The 14,216-nt window shown below is 37.2% G+C and overlaps 3 protein-coding genes across 8 annotated transcripts; 1 reads left to right on the forward strand and 2 right to left on the reverse strand.

Moving 5' to 3' along the window:
- The first annotated feature begins 1,631 nt into the window (after positions 1–1,631).
- On the forward strand, positions 1,632–3,392 carry LOC111342889 (transmembrane protein 163a). Its single transcript, XM_022950051.2, has one exon. The coding sequence runs from the start codon at positions 2,014–2,016 to the stop codon at positions 2,797–2,799; it is 786 nt and encodes a 261-aa protein (XP_022805786.2). The 5' UTR covers positions 1,632–2,013; the 3' UTR covers positions 2,800–3,392.
- Positions 3,393–3,657: 265 nt separating this feature from the next.
- LOC111339073 (putative UDP-sugar transporter protein SLC35A4) lies at positions 3,658–14,189 on the reverse strand. Of its 6 annotated transcripts, none has more exons than XM_088756902.1 (12): positions 14,043–14,189; positions 12,640–12,768; positions 11,553–11,661; positions 11,248–11,412; positions 10,995–11,053; positions 10,814–10,876; positions 10,522–10,667; positions 10,210–10,235; positions 9,451–9,562; positions 9,086–9,135; positions 8,198–8,387; positions 3,658–3,893 (listed from the first exon to the last, which is right to left on the reverse strand). In XM_088756902.1, the coding sequence occupies exons 2-11, from the start codon at positions 12,744–12,746 to the stop codon at positions 8,199–8,201; spliced, it is 1,026 nt and encodes a 341-aa protein (XP_088613028.1). In that variant the 5' UTR covers positions 12,747–12,768; positions 14,043–14,189; the 3' UTR covers positions 3,658–3,893; position 8,198. The 6 variants fall into 6 exon arrangements, 5 of the variants coding, with proteins under 5 accessions (XP_088613028.1, XP_088613025.1, XP_088613026.1 ...); XM_088756899.1 differs by lacking the exon at positions 3,658–3,893 and adding an exon at positions 5,680–5,817; XM_088756900.1 differs by lacking the exon at positions 3,658–3,893 and adding an exon at positions 5,688–5,820.
- Positions 4,473–5,810, reverse strand: LOC111339229 (transmembrane protein 163a). Its single transcript, XM_088756903.1, has one exon. The coding sequence runs from the start codon at positions 5,808–5,810 to the stop codon at positions 5,025–5,027; it is 786 nt and encodes a 261-aa protein (XP_088613029.1). The 3' UTR covers positions 4,473–5,024.
- Positions 14,190–14,216: the final 27 nt, after the last annotated feature.

Raw genomic sequence — 14,216 nt, forward strand, 5'->3', positions numbered from 1 at the left:
AGTAGATTACCTTGCCCCTCCCCCCTTCCCACCCCCTCCATACCCTCCTAAGCCGGAAGTTTACCTCTCATCACAGCCGTACTTCTGGCGAGCGAAGACTTCAGGCGGCGGTCAAACATGGTGGTTTAGTAATCCCAACAAGATATCTCTGTGCACGTTGCCTGAAGTCGAATACTTCATTTTACTCTACAGAGTCAGAACAGATTATTTACTAGTGAGGTTTAGTTTCAAAAGTAAGAATTTTTCACAGTAGCATCAACTAAAAAAACTCAGTCGAGTTCACTCGGTTGGCACAGCTTCCACAAGCAAAGAACTGTTGTTAACTTTTTTGGGCGTATTGAATTTTTCGGAGTTGGTTAGCGGAGAAACCAGGGACGTATTGGATGGTAACTTTCTTGTTTTAATACACTTGAGTCTCTCATCGCTTACAGCCATCCCTAATCATCATCAAACAATGAGTTTTTTCTTCGATAGATATGTCATTAAACAGCAAAACATTTCCGTACAAGTTGAATGGCTTGGTTTTCAGCCCTTTTTGAAATTAACAGTAAAGCCAGTGAGATCGCAGCTTCTTCGCTGTACCCTCTACCCAGATTGTTTTCTTCTATTTATTTTTATAAGAGAACCTTGTAATCGATTGAGTCAGTTTGCTAGACATAACGTCTCGTAGTCACGTTCGACGCACTAAAAACTACTATAAAACGAATACAAGAATTGTAAAAACGTGTAAAATGGTATATAAAAGTCACTTGTAAAAATGTAGCGGAATTCCAAATCGATTTCGATCAATTACGATCCTCATCAGTGATGAGGATCGTAATTGATCGAAATCGATTTGGAATTCCGCTACATTTTTACAAGTGACTTTTATATACCATTTTACACGTTTTTACAATTCTTGTATTCGTTTTATAGTAGTTTTTAGTGCGTCGAACGTGACTACGAGACGTTATGTCTAGCAAACTGACTCAATTATCGAACACGTTCCTGGCCTCGGCCCACAAAATTTCATCACAACCTTGTAATCAATTCTGTTAAATTACTAAAAAGTACTTTATCCAGGATCATAAAGTAACAACTAATACATCCCAATGCGGCAAATTCGTTTTTTCAAACTGTTCTGAAGCTCCAATTAAGAGGCGCAGTATATATACGCCCACGCTAATTTAGACGGTAGACAGGTCTGTTAACTATCTAATATCCAAATCACAGCTGCTTTTTTTAACTTGTGTGATAAAATTAAGTGCTACTGCAAAACTTACCTTTATATGATATGCGCCAGCCATTTCACCGCAACTCAGATCACATAAATTTTCGACAAGTTTTTATTTTTATTTCTATTATTTATTTTTTAACAGCGCTTAAAAAGGCGATCAGCAGCCAAGTTAAACATTCCGCTTTGTAAGAGTATTTCTATTGACTATTTTGTCCCCCCGGCTGTGGGAGTCACATTTTCTTCAATTGTCTCAACAGAGTGTCGTGATCAATGCCTTTGTCATCATGGGAGCCTTGAATAAACATTTTTCTTGAGGGGTATAACAGCCTCGATGGCAACCTCGTCACACAGCCTCTCTTATTTGCATCAAGTATTTGCGTTGACGAAATGTTTACCATTTCAGCATTGACTTAGGCAAAAACAAATATTTCAAATCCCTCGAAATTTTCATCTCTCATGGCCGCCTGCCGGATGTAGTTTTCTATATTAACTGTAAATTGCTGGAGATGCTTGGTAATTTGGCTTTTCTTAATTGCTCTTAATCGTTTGACTGGCAAAAGGGAACCATAAACAGGGCATTGCAAACGGAGCGGTTCTAGAATTCCGCTTAATTGAACCGAAAGAATCAATTAATTCAAGGTGGCTCATGTGAATGCCGAATCAGGGTGATACGTAACCACTTCAAAAGTACCCTTCTAGTGATCGCGTGAAGATTGGCTTAAACCAATCGACGACAGAAGAAAAACAACACAAGAATATTGAAACACCTGATTTCAAAAATCTGTCCTGAATTAGGAATGGAAAGTGGCAGTGATTCTCCATCGTCTCAGCGAAGTTTAACAATGGAGGCATTCACAGATGAGGACGAAGAAGACAAACAGCATCTCCTGGACAAACATTGCGTTTCATATTTGGAGGAAACTAAAGCGCCAATCAGAACATTCCTGCCTCAAAAATTCCGCGAAAAATGGAGTCGTGCAGCATTTATGGCTTCCATTGCTTCATTACTCGTCACAGTTGCATTCAGTTTGCTCTCGTTCGTGGCTTCCAAAAGCACAGAAAGTTCATCTATTTTTGCTAGTGCATTAGATGGGATTATGGGGGCTTTCAATTCTCTGGCCGTAGCATGGAGATTTCGAGATGCTTCCAATGGTGAACTCGCACCAAAGCGAGAGAAAATTTCTGCATTTGGAATCGCAGTAACTTTCATGCTGAGTGGAAGCGCGACCATTGCGATTGCCATTCTACATCTGATGGCAAAAGACTACCCTGAGAAACCCGATGAACTTATCATAATTCTAGCTTCGAGTTTCTCTTGTTATTTCTTTCTCGCTCTCATTCAAGACTGCATCGCCAAGAAACTTGATAGTATTTCATTAAAAGCATCCGCCATTGATTCATGGCTGGCAGCAGGTATGTCACTGGGAGTATTAGTTTCCACGTTCATTTACAGGCAACTAGGAAAAAGCGTTTGGATGTTAGATCATTCAGTGGCGTTATTTATCGGTTTTATATCCGTCATATATGGAATCCATCTAATTTTCCAAATAGTATTTTGCGCTAAACTTCCAAAACTTTGTTGAAGAGTTAGGAGAAAACCGAATTTTTGTCCATACGCATACTTGAGTCATTTAATGGGCCCTTTTTTCCTCAAGATTTCCATGAACCGTAAAAAGGAAATAGTTACTTTAATTGCAAATTGTGATTTCGCGTAAACATTACATTCAGATGCGTGATCACAATAAATAATGCGAATTCTCTTGTTCTCATAAAGAGAACAAAGGGGCTGTGACTGCGTTCGCAGGCCTCCGAGCTCAGTCAATCGCGGGAAAGGATCCGGACTGTTTTGTTAATTTTCGCGCCATCAAAATCCTGTACTAAATCAACATGCCAGTCGCTCACTCCATAAAAGAAGAGTTACAAAATTATTTCAAATTAAATGTGGTGTTTGCATCATCGCCTCTTGAATGAATGAATGAATGGAAATTTAAAAAGTACGTTAGTTTTTCCTCGCTGTACTTATGTCTTTCTTGTTTCCAGGGCTTGTTAAGGTTGCAAATCAGCTGTTACTGTGTCGTACACGCACAATTATATAACTTGTCTCTCGTTGTATTGAGGTGTTTGTAGACAGGCGTTCAGAAATAAATGGTCAAACATGACCACTTTTGTTGGTTTATTGAGTTATTGCGTTTCTAACATTCGGCACAAAAATGAAACTGGGTTGCAGTTAGAAGTAATATAAGGGGTGGCCAATTTAAAAGTGTTTATGGGACCATAGCCTGGCAGGCATGCCTTTTTCACCGAGACTGGTCCGCTGAAGGTGATGATGTAAAAATTGCTCAGCCTAAACAGCTGAAAACACAAAAGGCTACTTAACTGCTAAACTTCCCTGCTGAAAACTTAGATGTTTGCAGCGAAAAGGCCTGGGCACGAGACTGATATGGATGCAAATTAAAGACATGAACTTTTATTTTCGTTGCTTTTTTGTTGTTGTTGCTGCACACTTAAACGAAATGGCACTAAAATTGTGTTCAGGGAAGTTTCTTACCATTAAAATGAGCTCATTTCTGGCTTCCGAAGGTCTGTATCATCTGAGCAAAGAAGGCAAACCTTGCGGTTGAGAATTTTGTTACAAACTGATTGTCCATTGCTTTGTAAAGTCCCTGCAAGGCCGTTCCTGGAATACAAGTAATCGTTATTGTGCCATATTTAACTGATAGTTAAAAACCTACGCAATAATTCTTGTGATCAGTGGGAAAGATGTACCGATTATCCCTATCAACTAAACGAAGACGTATGATTAGCATATTTACCTGTTTATGCTCTGCTTCATACAAACTGGGTCAACATATTCAGTTTCTCACAAATTGCTGCTTACATGAACAAGGTGGCAGACCCCAGAGGGCATTTCCTGCTGGCATTTTGCCATCTTGCACACTCAATGTAAATTCAATTTCTCCTCCACTGATTATCGCGGTGTCGGCGCGGGCGCAAAAACACAGCGATGTGACCATTATTTTGCGCGCAATTCTGTATTTCTGTAATTCGAATATCTTCATGCAAGCTATCAAGCAACAAAAGAAAAGCGTTCTGTTTCATTAAAACGAAGATATATCATCAGCAGAGACAAGTGTAACGTGCCTATCCAAGAGTATAAGGGAGGTCCAGACCCGGCCTCAAGTCATTCAAAGGCAAGATACGCCAACTCAGTATAAGTGAGCTCTTGGACTATGGCTGCACATGCTGTAGCCTCTGCTCCTCTTGAATTTGATATATTTTTATTACAAATCCCGTAATTAGTTAACTATAGATTTTCTCTTAGTTTTAAGATATATACTACTGTAAATATCTCCTAGTCTTTTTTCTTTTTTAATGTCCCCAAGTTAGTAAGGGATTTTTCCCCAGCTAGACGGCTCTTGACACTTTCAATAAAGTTTTACTATCACTACTATTTATATCCTGGAATCCATGTGTGAAAGACAGTTGATTGTCGAATGCGTGTTCGGCACAATCCACTTTCTACCGGTGTTCTCTCATGCAATTTTCGCGGTACATAGAAAGTAATTTATGTTCGGAATCAAAGCATTACCTGTATCTGGGTTAAAAAATCACTAAACATCACGATTTTTTTGGTAATAACAAATTACTTCCAGAGGCAATTCTGAGCTACGTTTGAAGAGATATTCAATTTTTAATAACATTTTGGAGAAAAGAAAGACTACAATAGACTTGGATTTAAATGAACTTTAAAAACTTTATTTAATGTAAATTTTTAATATCTACATATATTAAAGCTGAACAAATATTTTTAAAATTCTCTCTGGAAAGCTAACATTAATCTTTCTTTTACATTTAACTCGAGTATTTCTACAATTAAACTAATACCGTAAATCAAAGACACAGCACCAACTACTGTCGCTACCACATGGTCCAGATACCAAAATTGCTTAAACTCGGTATAAATGTAAGTAGATGCTACCACTCCAATGGACATAAATGCGCCTTGGGCTGAATCCACTGCTAGCGCTCTCATAGACCGACTGTTTAAGATTTGTGCAACATAGCACTGGAGAAACGTAAGAATTGCGTACATCAAAGCACCCACACCAAGAAGTATCTTCATTTTGTCAGTCTTGGTGGGATGATCATCAATTTCGAGGTTGTGAAGTGCAATAACAATAGTTGCAATTCCACCGAGTATGAAAGTAGTCGCTATAACTGCACTGGCGTTCTTCTCTCTCCTCGTTCCGATTTCTCCGTTGAGTTCGTCACGAAATCTCCAACATACAGCGATCACATTTATGGCCGCGAAGAATGCGTCAAAACCTGTTGCAAACACAGCTGAACTTTCAGTTGTTTGTGAAATTATGATCGACGCTATGCTAAATCCAACCGCCGAAATAAATGAAACCAGCGCCAGCAACGAAGCGGCTCTAAACCAGCGCTGACGAAACTTTGGAGGCATCTTGCCCGAAATCTCTCGTTCTTCAACTAGGTAGGAACTGGCGCACCCACGAGCATTCTTTGTCTCTTCGTCATCATCTTCAGACGAGTATACGAACTCGCCACGATCCAAGAGGCTATCCTTTGCCATTGAAGTCCTGCTGACGTTATTAAAAACAGCTATTACAAACAACAACAAGTGTAATCTTGCATGATTTCACTCCATTTTTCCGCATTGCTTTAATCTTTCCGCTGCACAGCCAATATAATATATGCCACAGTTCTCTAATTCACTTAGAAAACTTCTATCAACTAATCTTTGGATCACCAAACAACGCAGCTCTCAGAGAAACAGCACCACTCGTCGCTATATTGCTTTAAGAATGCTATAAATATAAATATTGGGGTGTCTTTACAATCAGTATATCAAGATGCGTACGAGTAACTGAACCAAATACGTGACCCGCGACTGACGCGCGGAATAAATTAACATACATTTTTATCAGCCTGAAATAAGCTTTCCTAGTTCTGTCCCCATTTCAAAAACTGTTTTATCTCAGCAGCGAAAAGTGTCATCATCATTTCGCCACGGACATTTCTCTACTAAGTCTTGTATCTTAAATCAGTTTGTTCTCTTCACAAGACGCGTCCGAAGTTATTCATACATATTAAAATGCCTAAGGAGAAAGAGGGCAAACGGTAAAATATTTGGCTCGACGTCAAAAAGAAGGAAAAGCGTGACTCATTTTCTCATTTCTTTTAAACTTTTTAAATTTAAAATTGAAGTCCACAATTTTGATTCAAGTTCCCAAGAGCCGTGTGAGTGCAGGACCGAACGGCTTTTTCCGGCGCAGCTCACCAGCGACCTGTCCGACCCTACACACGCTAGCTTTCACTATGGTTTTCTATGGGGCTGAGCGCGCGGGCCGTGTGAAAAGCTGGCGAATCATGTGTTACAATCCCAATTTTTCCTTCATTGGTTTTGTGTCTACGACTTGGTTTTGAACATGACAACATGGGTACTAAATAAAATTTACTAAATCGTTACTTCTCAAAAGATTAACTTCACTGAAACTACTTTACACCTTTATTTATGAACATACTTACAAATTCTTATCAATAAAGATTTGGAAATGCAAAGACTGGCTAAAACCAACGATAAAGACCGACGTTTCGGTGTCATCATGACGCCATTGTCAAGGAGAAATAAAAAAATTACAAAGTTTGTGGCAAGGTGTAACACTAAATTACCATAAGTATGTTAGGAGCTAATTAAACAAATACTTTTGCGCGAATTGAATCGCTTTGCACGTTCAGAGTGGGTTTTACTTACAAATTATTCACTATATTTAACAATTATTCACTGAAGTGGAGGTAAATATCCATCACTTTTACCGAAACTGAGGTGAGTAATTCTAGTACATACCACACAGATACCAAAATTTTGTTAATTTCTTTCAATAACAGTACCGAAAAATGGTCGGTAATCAAACTCTCGACGCGCGATTTTGTTTCTAAACCTGCTCGGAAGTGGGTGGTTGTTCTTTTTTTTTTTTGGTAACCTAATAATATACATGAAAAAATTTCTCAGTTCTGATTGGTTAAGATGAATGCAGTTTTCAGTTAACTCAGCGCAGAAGAGAGTTAATTCAGTGCAGAAGAGAGTTAATTCAGTGCAGAAGAGGGTTAATTCAGTGCAAAGAAAGAAACAAACCAGACATTCTGATTGGTCAGAATGATTGGTCAATGTTAATGTCAAGGTCAATGTCACTTGCACGGTTTGAATAAATTATTTTTGCACGTGATGCGCGCGCTTTTCTTCTGCGTAGTTATGAGAAGCTACCTCGTATTTTTTCATGTATATTATTAATAGATAATCACATGATTTTCTACGGGCTTATGCAATTTTGTTAGTCTTTGAAAAAATTTACTAGTGCTCATTTATTCCAAATTGCACTCGAAATCATGTGATTACCTATACTAATAATTATTTTAGGTCACAGTGCTTCTTTACAGAGATTTTGAAAATAAACAAAATAATTATTCAAGCAACGAATATTTAACAATTATTCCACGAGCGCGCATTGGATATGAGATGATAGATAGCCAACGAGGCGCGTAGCGCCGAGTTGGCTATAATCATCTCATATCCAACAAGCGCGAGTGGAATAATTGTTTTATTAAAAACGTTAAATTAAATTATTAAATTTTATTAAATTCTTAGCTCCCTTTTAATTTTAAGCTGACACGTACGCTTACCATATTTGCAGATTATGGAATATTGGCTGATATACCATGATGGCTAAGCCAATAAAAAGTCTTGAATTGCATTATCCAATGATCTAGTTTTTAATAATTTATAATACATCATAATACATTAAATGAATCACCAGAAATTGTTGTGTAGTTCAGACTAAGCGATTTTCTCGGATACATAAGCTCTGTTCTTTATCCTGGTAAGTTTACCAGGTTAGTGGCTTAAGAACCACACGCAAGGAAATAACTGTTTTTCACTGGTGATCATTTTTACTCCCTCACCTCAGCTGTGATAGAGTTTCAAAGCAACAATGACCAAAATGAAAGCAACATTGAAGTAGAGGTTAAGCTGTAGTGAGAATATCGCCATGGACAGGGCTGTGTTCACACTCATTGCACAAGCTATAATGAGCAAGCGGATCAGGTTACTGGAGTGTTTCATAACCGCTGATAAAATTAGTCCATTCATGGCCTGGAAGTTAACAAAGGAAAAAGTATTCTGTCATGAACCTCTCTTTGGTGTAATACTGAGGTACCATCCCCCCTCCCCCCTCCCCACTCCCCCCTCCCCCACCAAACACACATACAGGGGGCTGTCCTAGAGGTAAAAAAAATTCTCCTATGTAGATTTTCAGCCAGAAAGAGGAACCCTTTTCAGTCCTACAAGAAGACTGAGTATTTCCTGAGGTCTAGTCATTCATGCATTTTAAGGGTCAACCTGTTTTAGAGGATTAGTCAAGACAAAAGTGAGTACAAATCGCTGTTTTCAATGAAACATGTCTCTTCATCCCTGCTTTTTATACATCACAAGGTTGTTTCTTTCTTCTCTCGTGGTCCCACGCATTGATGTGATGATGCATGAACGGGAAGAGCCTGAGTCGCGATTGCAAAAAATGAATTTCTTTGCCTCGACAAACCCGGCCTGTCTAGCCTTCATCACCCACCATCAAAATCTGTTCTCGCCTAAAAAGTTCTCTCCATATCGTGACAAAAATTAACTGTTAATGGTATGAACATTTTCTATGAAAGGTATATTTTGGGGAAGGAGTGAGTAACGAGCTTGTGGCATGTCATTCTTGTAGAAACGCTTGTTGAGTGCACCCTGGTTTGACTTATATATCCATTTATTGTTTGCTTTTATCTCGTCATGTGAAAGCTTACACATTTTACCTGGCAGAAAACGATCACCACAGTCCACTTTGAATAGCCATGAAAAAATCCTAAAACACGAAAAGACAACAAAAATGTTTATGAGCAGCTTGGAAGACAAAAAGTTGAGAAGGAAATAACTTACTATATTAATTGACAAATCACTTCAACACTTTCAATGGTTTTCTAAATACTTCTTAACTGTTTTGAACAAAAATGTACATCATGAAGTAATTATCCAGTTCTGACTCCTGCAACCAACAAATACCTTCCAGAAATTCGGATTCCACTACTTGTTCCCCCTAAACCTGGAGAACATTGAATCAAGAAATCTTTCTAATATTTCTCTAGGTTAAGATGACTTACTTAGACTGCATCAAACTGACCTGCAGATGTGTCATGGATGGTTCCCACCAAGTGATTTGTTGAAGTGTAAGCCCAAAGGTTGAAAATAATTCCATACGAATACATCAAAGTGTTTTGCAAGTGAAGGGAAAGCTGGTAAAAGAAGAAATTGTACTTACTTCATATTGAAAATCACAGTCATTTCCATGTATGCCAACTCAATAGACTTATATTACCTGGGAGTCTCACAGATACAAAACAAATCTCCTTCTCAGGCATACAATTTTCTTAATTCCCAGATCATTAAAGAACAATATAAAATGTTGTCACTAAAAGAGAGGAAATAAAGTTAAATACATTCTCATTATTAATATTTGGGTTTCAATTTTGTTTGATGCTTTTAAGTGATATTTTTTCTTTTGTGGTTTCTTTCTATTTGATAACATGATTTTCAGTTTGAGGGGGAAAAGTAGCCAATCTTCAATTTTCTTATGGAAGGGGGGGGGGCCCTCTGCTGTGAAACATAATCCAAAATCACCAACCTTGAGGTTTCAGATTTTCCCAGGCTGATGAGTAAAATGTTCCAAGACCATCCTTATATTTTTTCTTAATTCATGAAATACAAAAATGGAAAAGACGACTGACCAAGAAACACAGGTGATTTCATTTTTTTTTCCTCTTTGTTTTGGTTTGACCTACATCCATTCCCTTAATTAGTACTGACTGGTAATTTGACTTATTAATATTCTGGTATAACAAACTTGTAATGTATTACTAAATGACTAATGCATCAAAGTTACCTTATACTGCCTCTTCAATATGTATTCTAATAAATAAAGAAAAAATTTGCAATAAGATGTTCACACTAACATATAAAAATCTACACAAACCCACTCACAATGACTGGCCATGATCAGTGAGGTTCATAGACATTACAGTTCTCTTTGGGAAAAGGAAACACATGTTGAAGACTCATGGTTAATGAACAACAATCTATGGTACAATTGCTTAAAAAAAAAAACACAAATATCCATAGAATGAAGGGAATCAATTAGATATTATATGGTAACAATACACTGCCTCAAATAACTCATAAATTAATTAAAAATAACCTGTTGAAATTCCAGCCAGTCCTGACATTGTGCAGTAAAATATCATCAAAAGGATTCCAGTAATAGTGACATAAATCTGCCTTCCGCTGTTAGTAGCATTATTACGCACTTGTATTATATCTTGAGTATTTTTCAGTCCACCATAACTATATGAGAAAAAGATCACAAGTTTTCACCTCTTCTCTTGTAATGGTTGATTAACTCAAATTAAATGGGCTACAAGATGAAAGCCATACTAAAAATAAGATTAAGTTAGGGTTCAGGGTTAGTAAAGTATAACTAAGTCTCAAACCTGTTAAAACATCCAGCTAAAGTTATCAGTCCAAGTGCAATCCATTGCTTCTCTGAAATACTCCTGATGACAAGTTTCAAGTAAATTTCAGCGTTACTTTAGATTTTTTTCATCTGCTAATAATGAGGAGGATAAATGAGAATTACGCTGTGATAAAATTAAAATTTTCTTTAAAAGTTACCTTCTGATGACAAGCCAGTACAGAATGCCTGTTATCCCTATCTTAAAATTACACAGGACCTAAATCATAAAAAAAAAAAATAAAAAAAAAAATAAAAAAAAAATTATGGAATTTAGAGGATGTTTTTAAAATTTTCCAAAAGACAAAAATTTCTATAATTTATAAACTTGGGCAATTAGGAATTATTGTATATACTATTACATACTTCACCGATACTTCAATGAAGAATTTGATAATCATACTTAAATTATACCTGAAAGCTTGCTGGATCAAGATACTCTTGGACATGCACTGCTGTGTTGTTACTCATGCAGTAGAGAAAAGCAGGGATGGAAAACAACAAAAGGGTTTTTATTGGTGGAAAGTGAACTACACCACACAACATCTCTGGAATCAGGAAGGCAACAGAGAAGACAAACTAGAAAGAGAAAATTTCAGACAATCAGTGCTAAAATAATTAGCGGTGAACATGATGGCAAAAACATTCATGAATAAAATAAGAAAGAAAAAGGCTTCTTCAACCAAAACATACACTGTGCAATAAATTACCAATAATACCTTTATAACTTCACTCAACAAGACCACAGATGCAGAACTGAATGGAATTTTCCCATTTTCATTTTTACACAAGTTGATTAATATGGCATGAGATCCATAAATCAATACTCTGTTAAAACACAAATAAGTTGACACAAAGATGTTATCAATATTGTCACGTACCCAGTGCAGTGAACGTGGGGCGTGGTGCACTGGAGTTCAGGAAGTGCCAACCACAGTGCAAAAATAGACAACACAAGTTGATTCAACAACATTTAATCTGATCATCAAATTGTTTGAATGAATATTGTACACTTGCAGTGAAAACTAAGCGGGGAAAATTACAATGTACAAGATAAGGAAAAGTGCTATGACTAATTACAAAAGAAAAGGAATCGGAAGGAAAATGAAATAGAATACAATAGGCTGTAACTTATATCTGATCCTGCCTTAAAGGCGAAAAGAAACTCCAACGTTGTGTAACTCAGACAGGCAAACCTTTAGTAAAAAACTCCGATCTGACCCCTTCGATCTCCTAACTCCAACTCCAAAATATTAAGGGGAGCGTTCTCTAATAAGGGTATAATTGTAAACCAGTTCAAACAGGAACGACTGGCTACATTTAGCAATTCAAACTGTGAACAATATCGTACGAAAAACATGAGGGTAAACTTGATAATGAAACAAAACAGACCTCCAGCTACTTAAAATAGAATGAAGATAATTATGTAATCAAAGTCCTTTCTTACAAATTTCATTCAATTTTGTAAATATTCATGAAAGATTATAAACCATTCACTTTTTTGACTATCAAAAAAGGACACAATAAAATGACTATAATCATTTTGCCACTTTTACTGCATTTACAAAGCCTAAAAAAATGACTCCCGTCTAGTTTTCTTCAGCAACCACGATTTTTTTCTCTGCTATAGCTTTGTAAATTATTAGTAAAACTTAGAATCAGGGATGAGAGACATAACAAAAGAAAGGGAAAAAATAAGGAGAATTATTTAGTCAAAATTAAAGGCTGCCCAGAATTTCATATTGTGAATAATACTGTCATCATACTCAGAAATTTAAATCAATTTCACTGTTTGATAAAACACACCCTGAAACAATCATGATTTTCCATAAGACTTTCATAAGAGGACCAGAGAACTGCTCTGAGGTAGATGTTTGAGGGAGTCTGTACAAAAGTGACCTTGATAACATCATGGCCAAAAGAAGTTGTAGTAATCTAAGAATAATAATAGCATTCACCAAAATTAAACTGTGTTTATAGCAAATTAGCTTCTCAGGAAGGTTTCCTTTTAATCTTTCAATACTAAAGCTCACCCTAACTCCCCCAGCAACCTTACTGTATGACTGCCCCAGATCCAAACACTTTTGCTTGATTTGAAGTATAGTACACTACCTATTAAGGACAAGTTGCTCAAAACCCATTGAAGAATAACCCTCAGATGAATGCTTATATTAATCACAGATTACCATGTCAATTAAATCTGGGTAAACTGCTATTTGTGCTTCAAATGGCTTGTCCTTCAATTAGCTTAAATCTGGGTAACTGCTATTTGTGCCTCATACACCTTGGCCCAAGTCATGTCAATTATAATATGATCAATGAATATACTCATCAAAGGTCAACATCTCAAATATGGGGCAACTATATACTCTCAGCTGAGGGAGACATGGCAAATGATCAGATAAAACACTGGAGTCAGCCAAATCAAGAGAACTTGATGTAAACTCTAGCCCAGGTCATTGTGCTTATTCATTATAAGCAAAGATCCCTTGCTCTGAGGGTGCCACCCTGAATGGTTTGTAACTTATGGAGTACTAATGAAAACCTGTAGAAGTAGCAGAGTGCTTATGACAATGTGTCAAAGTGTGTGAATAAAGCTGTGTCAGGTGCATGGCTGTAGATTAAGTGTCATTGAAACTAACCATGGAGTACTATGGTTGAGTGGAGTAATGTCTGGTGGGTAACCTGCCATGCGAGCTAGCATTTCCACCGGGGGGGTATGAGGCATGTCCCCTTTTGCTTCATGCTAAAGAAACTGAGAAAAGGCAACGGAAGTTACTGCAAACTAGTCTGTAAGACTTAATCATATTCGTCAGTCGCCAGCGAGGAATTCTCCTAAATGCAGTGATGATAAAATGAATCGTTGGAAGAAAGGGTGATTTCATATTTTGGTATTTAACCATTAGGGAAAATTGCATTATTTCAACACTTTTCATCGTCGACATGACAATTTACGTAAAGCATCTAGTTAGAAATTCCTGAGGAATGGGAGAGGCCTTTTATGCATTCTCGAGCTCACATAATCCTCTGTCTACTATGTAATGCAATTTTCTCGTGAGACATACACAAACCATGCAGGATTTCTGCAAGTTACGCTTTTGCAAGTATCAATCGAGCGAAGGTCGTATCATTGAGGCGCTTTGGAAACTCGTTTTGTCTCAATTTCCCGTTCTAGAGAGCAGATGAGAGTAAAAACACCGATAACTTACTTATGCAGTTTCCTGTAGCGTAGTTGTCGCTCAGGTAAACGTTCGTGATCTAAAGAAGAGCTAAACACGCGCACAAAAAATAGGAAACCACCTCCATCTTTGACAACAACTTTCTTTCTCCTTCCGGTAAACCACTCGTTCCAGATCTTCCTTATCTTTTTAGACTGGAACTGA

The sequence above is a fragment of the Stylophora pistillata genome, chromosome 4 (assembly GCF_964205215.1).
Source record: "Stylophora pistillata chromosome 4, jaStyPist1.2, whole genome shotgun sequence".
In the NCBI taxonomy this organism is placed as follows: domain Eukaryota; kingdom Metazoa; phylum Cnidaria; class Anthozoa; order Scleractinia; family Pocilloporidae; genus Stylophora; species Stylophora pistillata.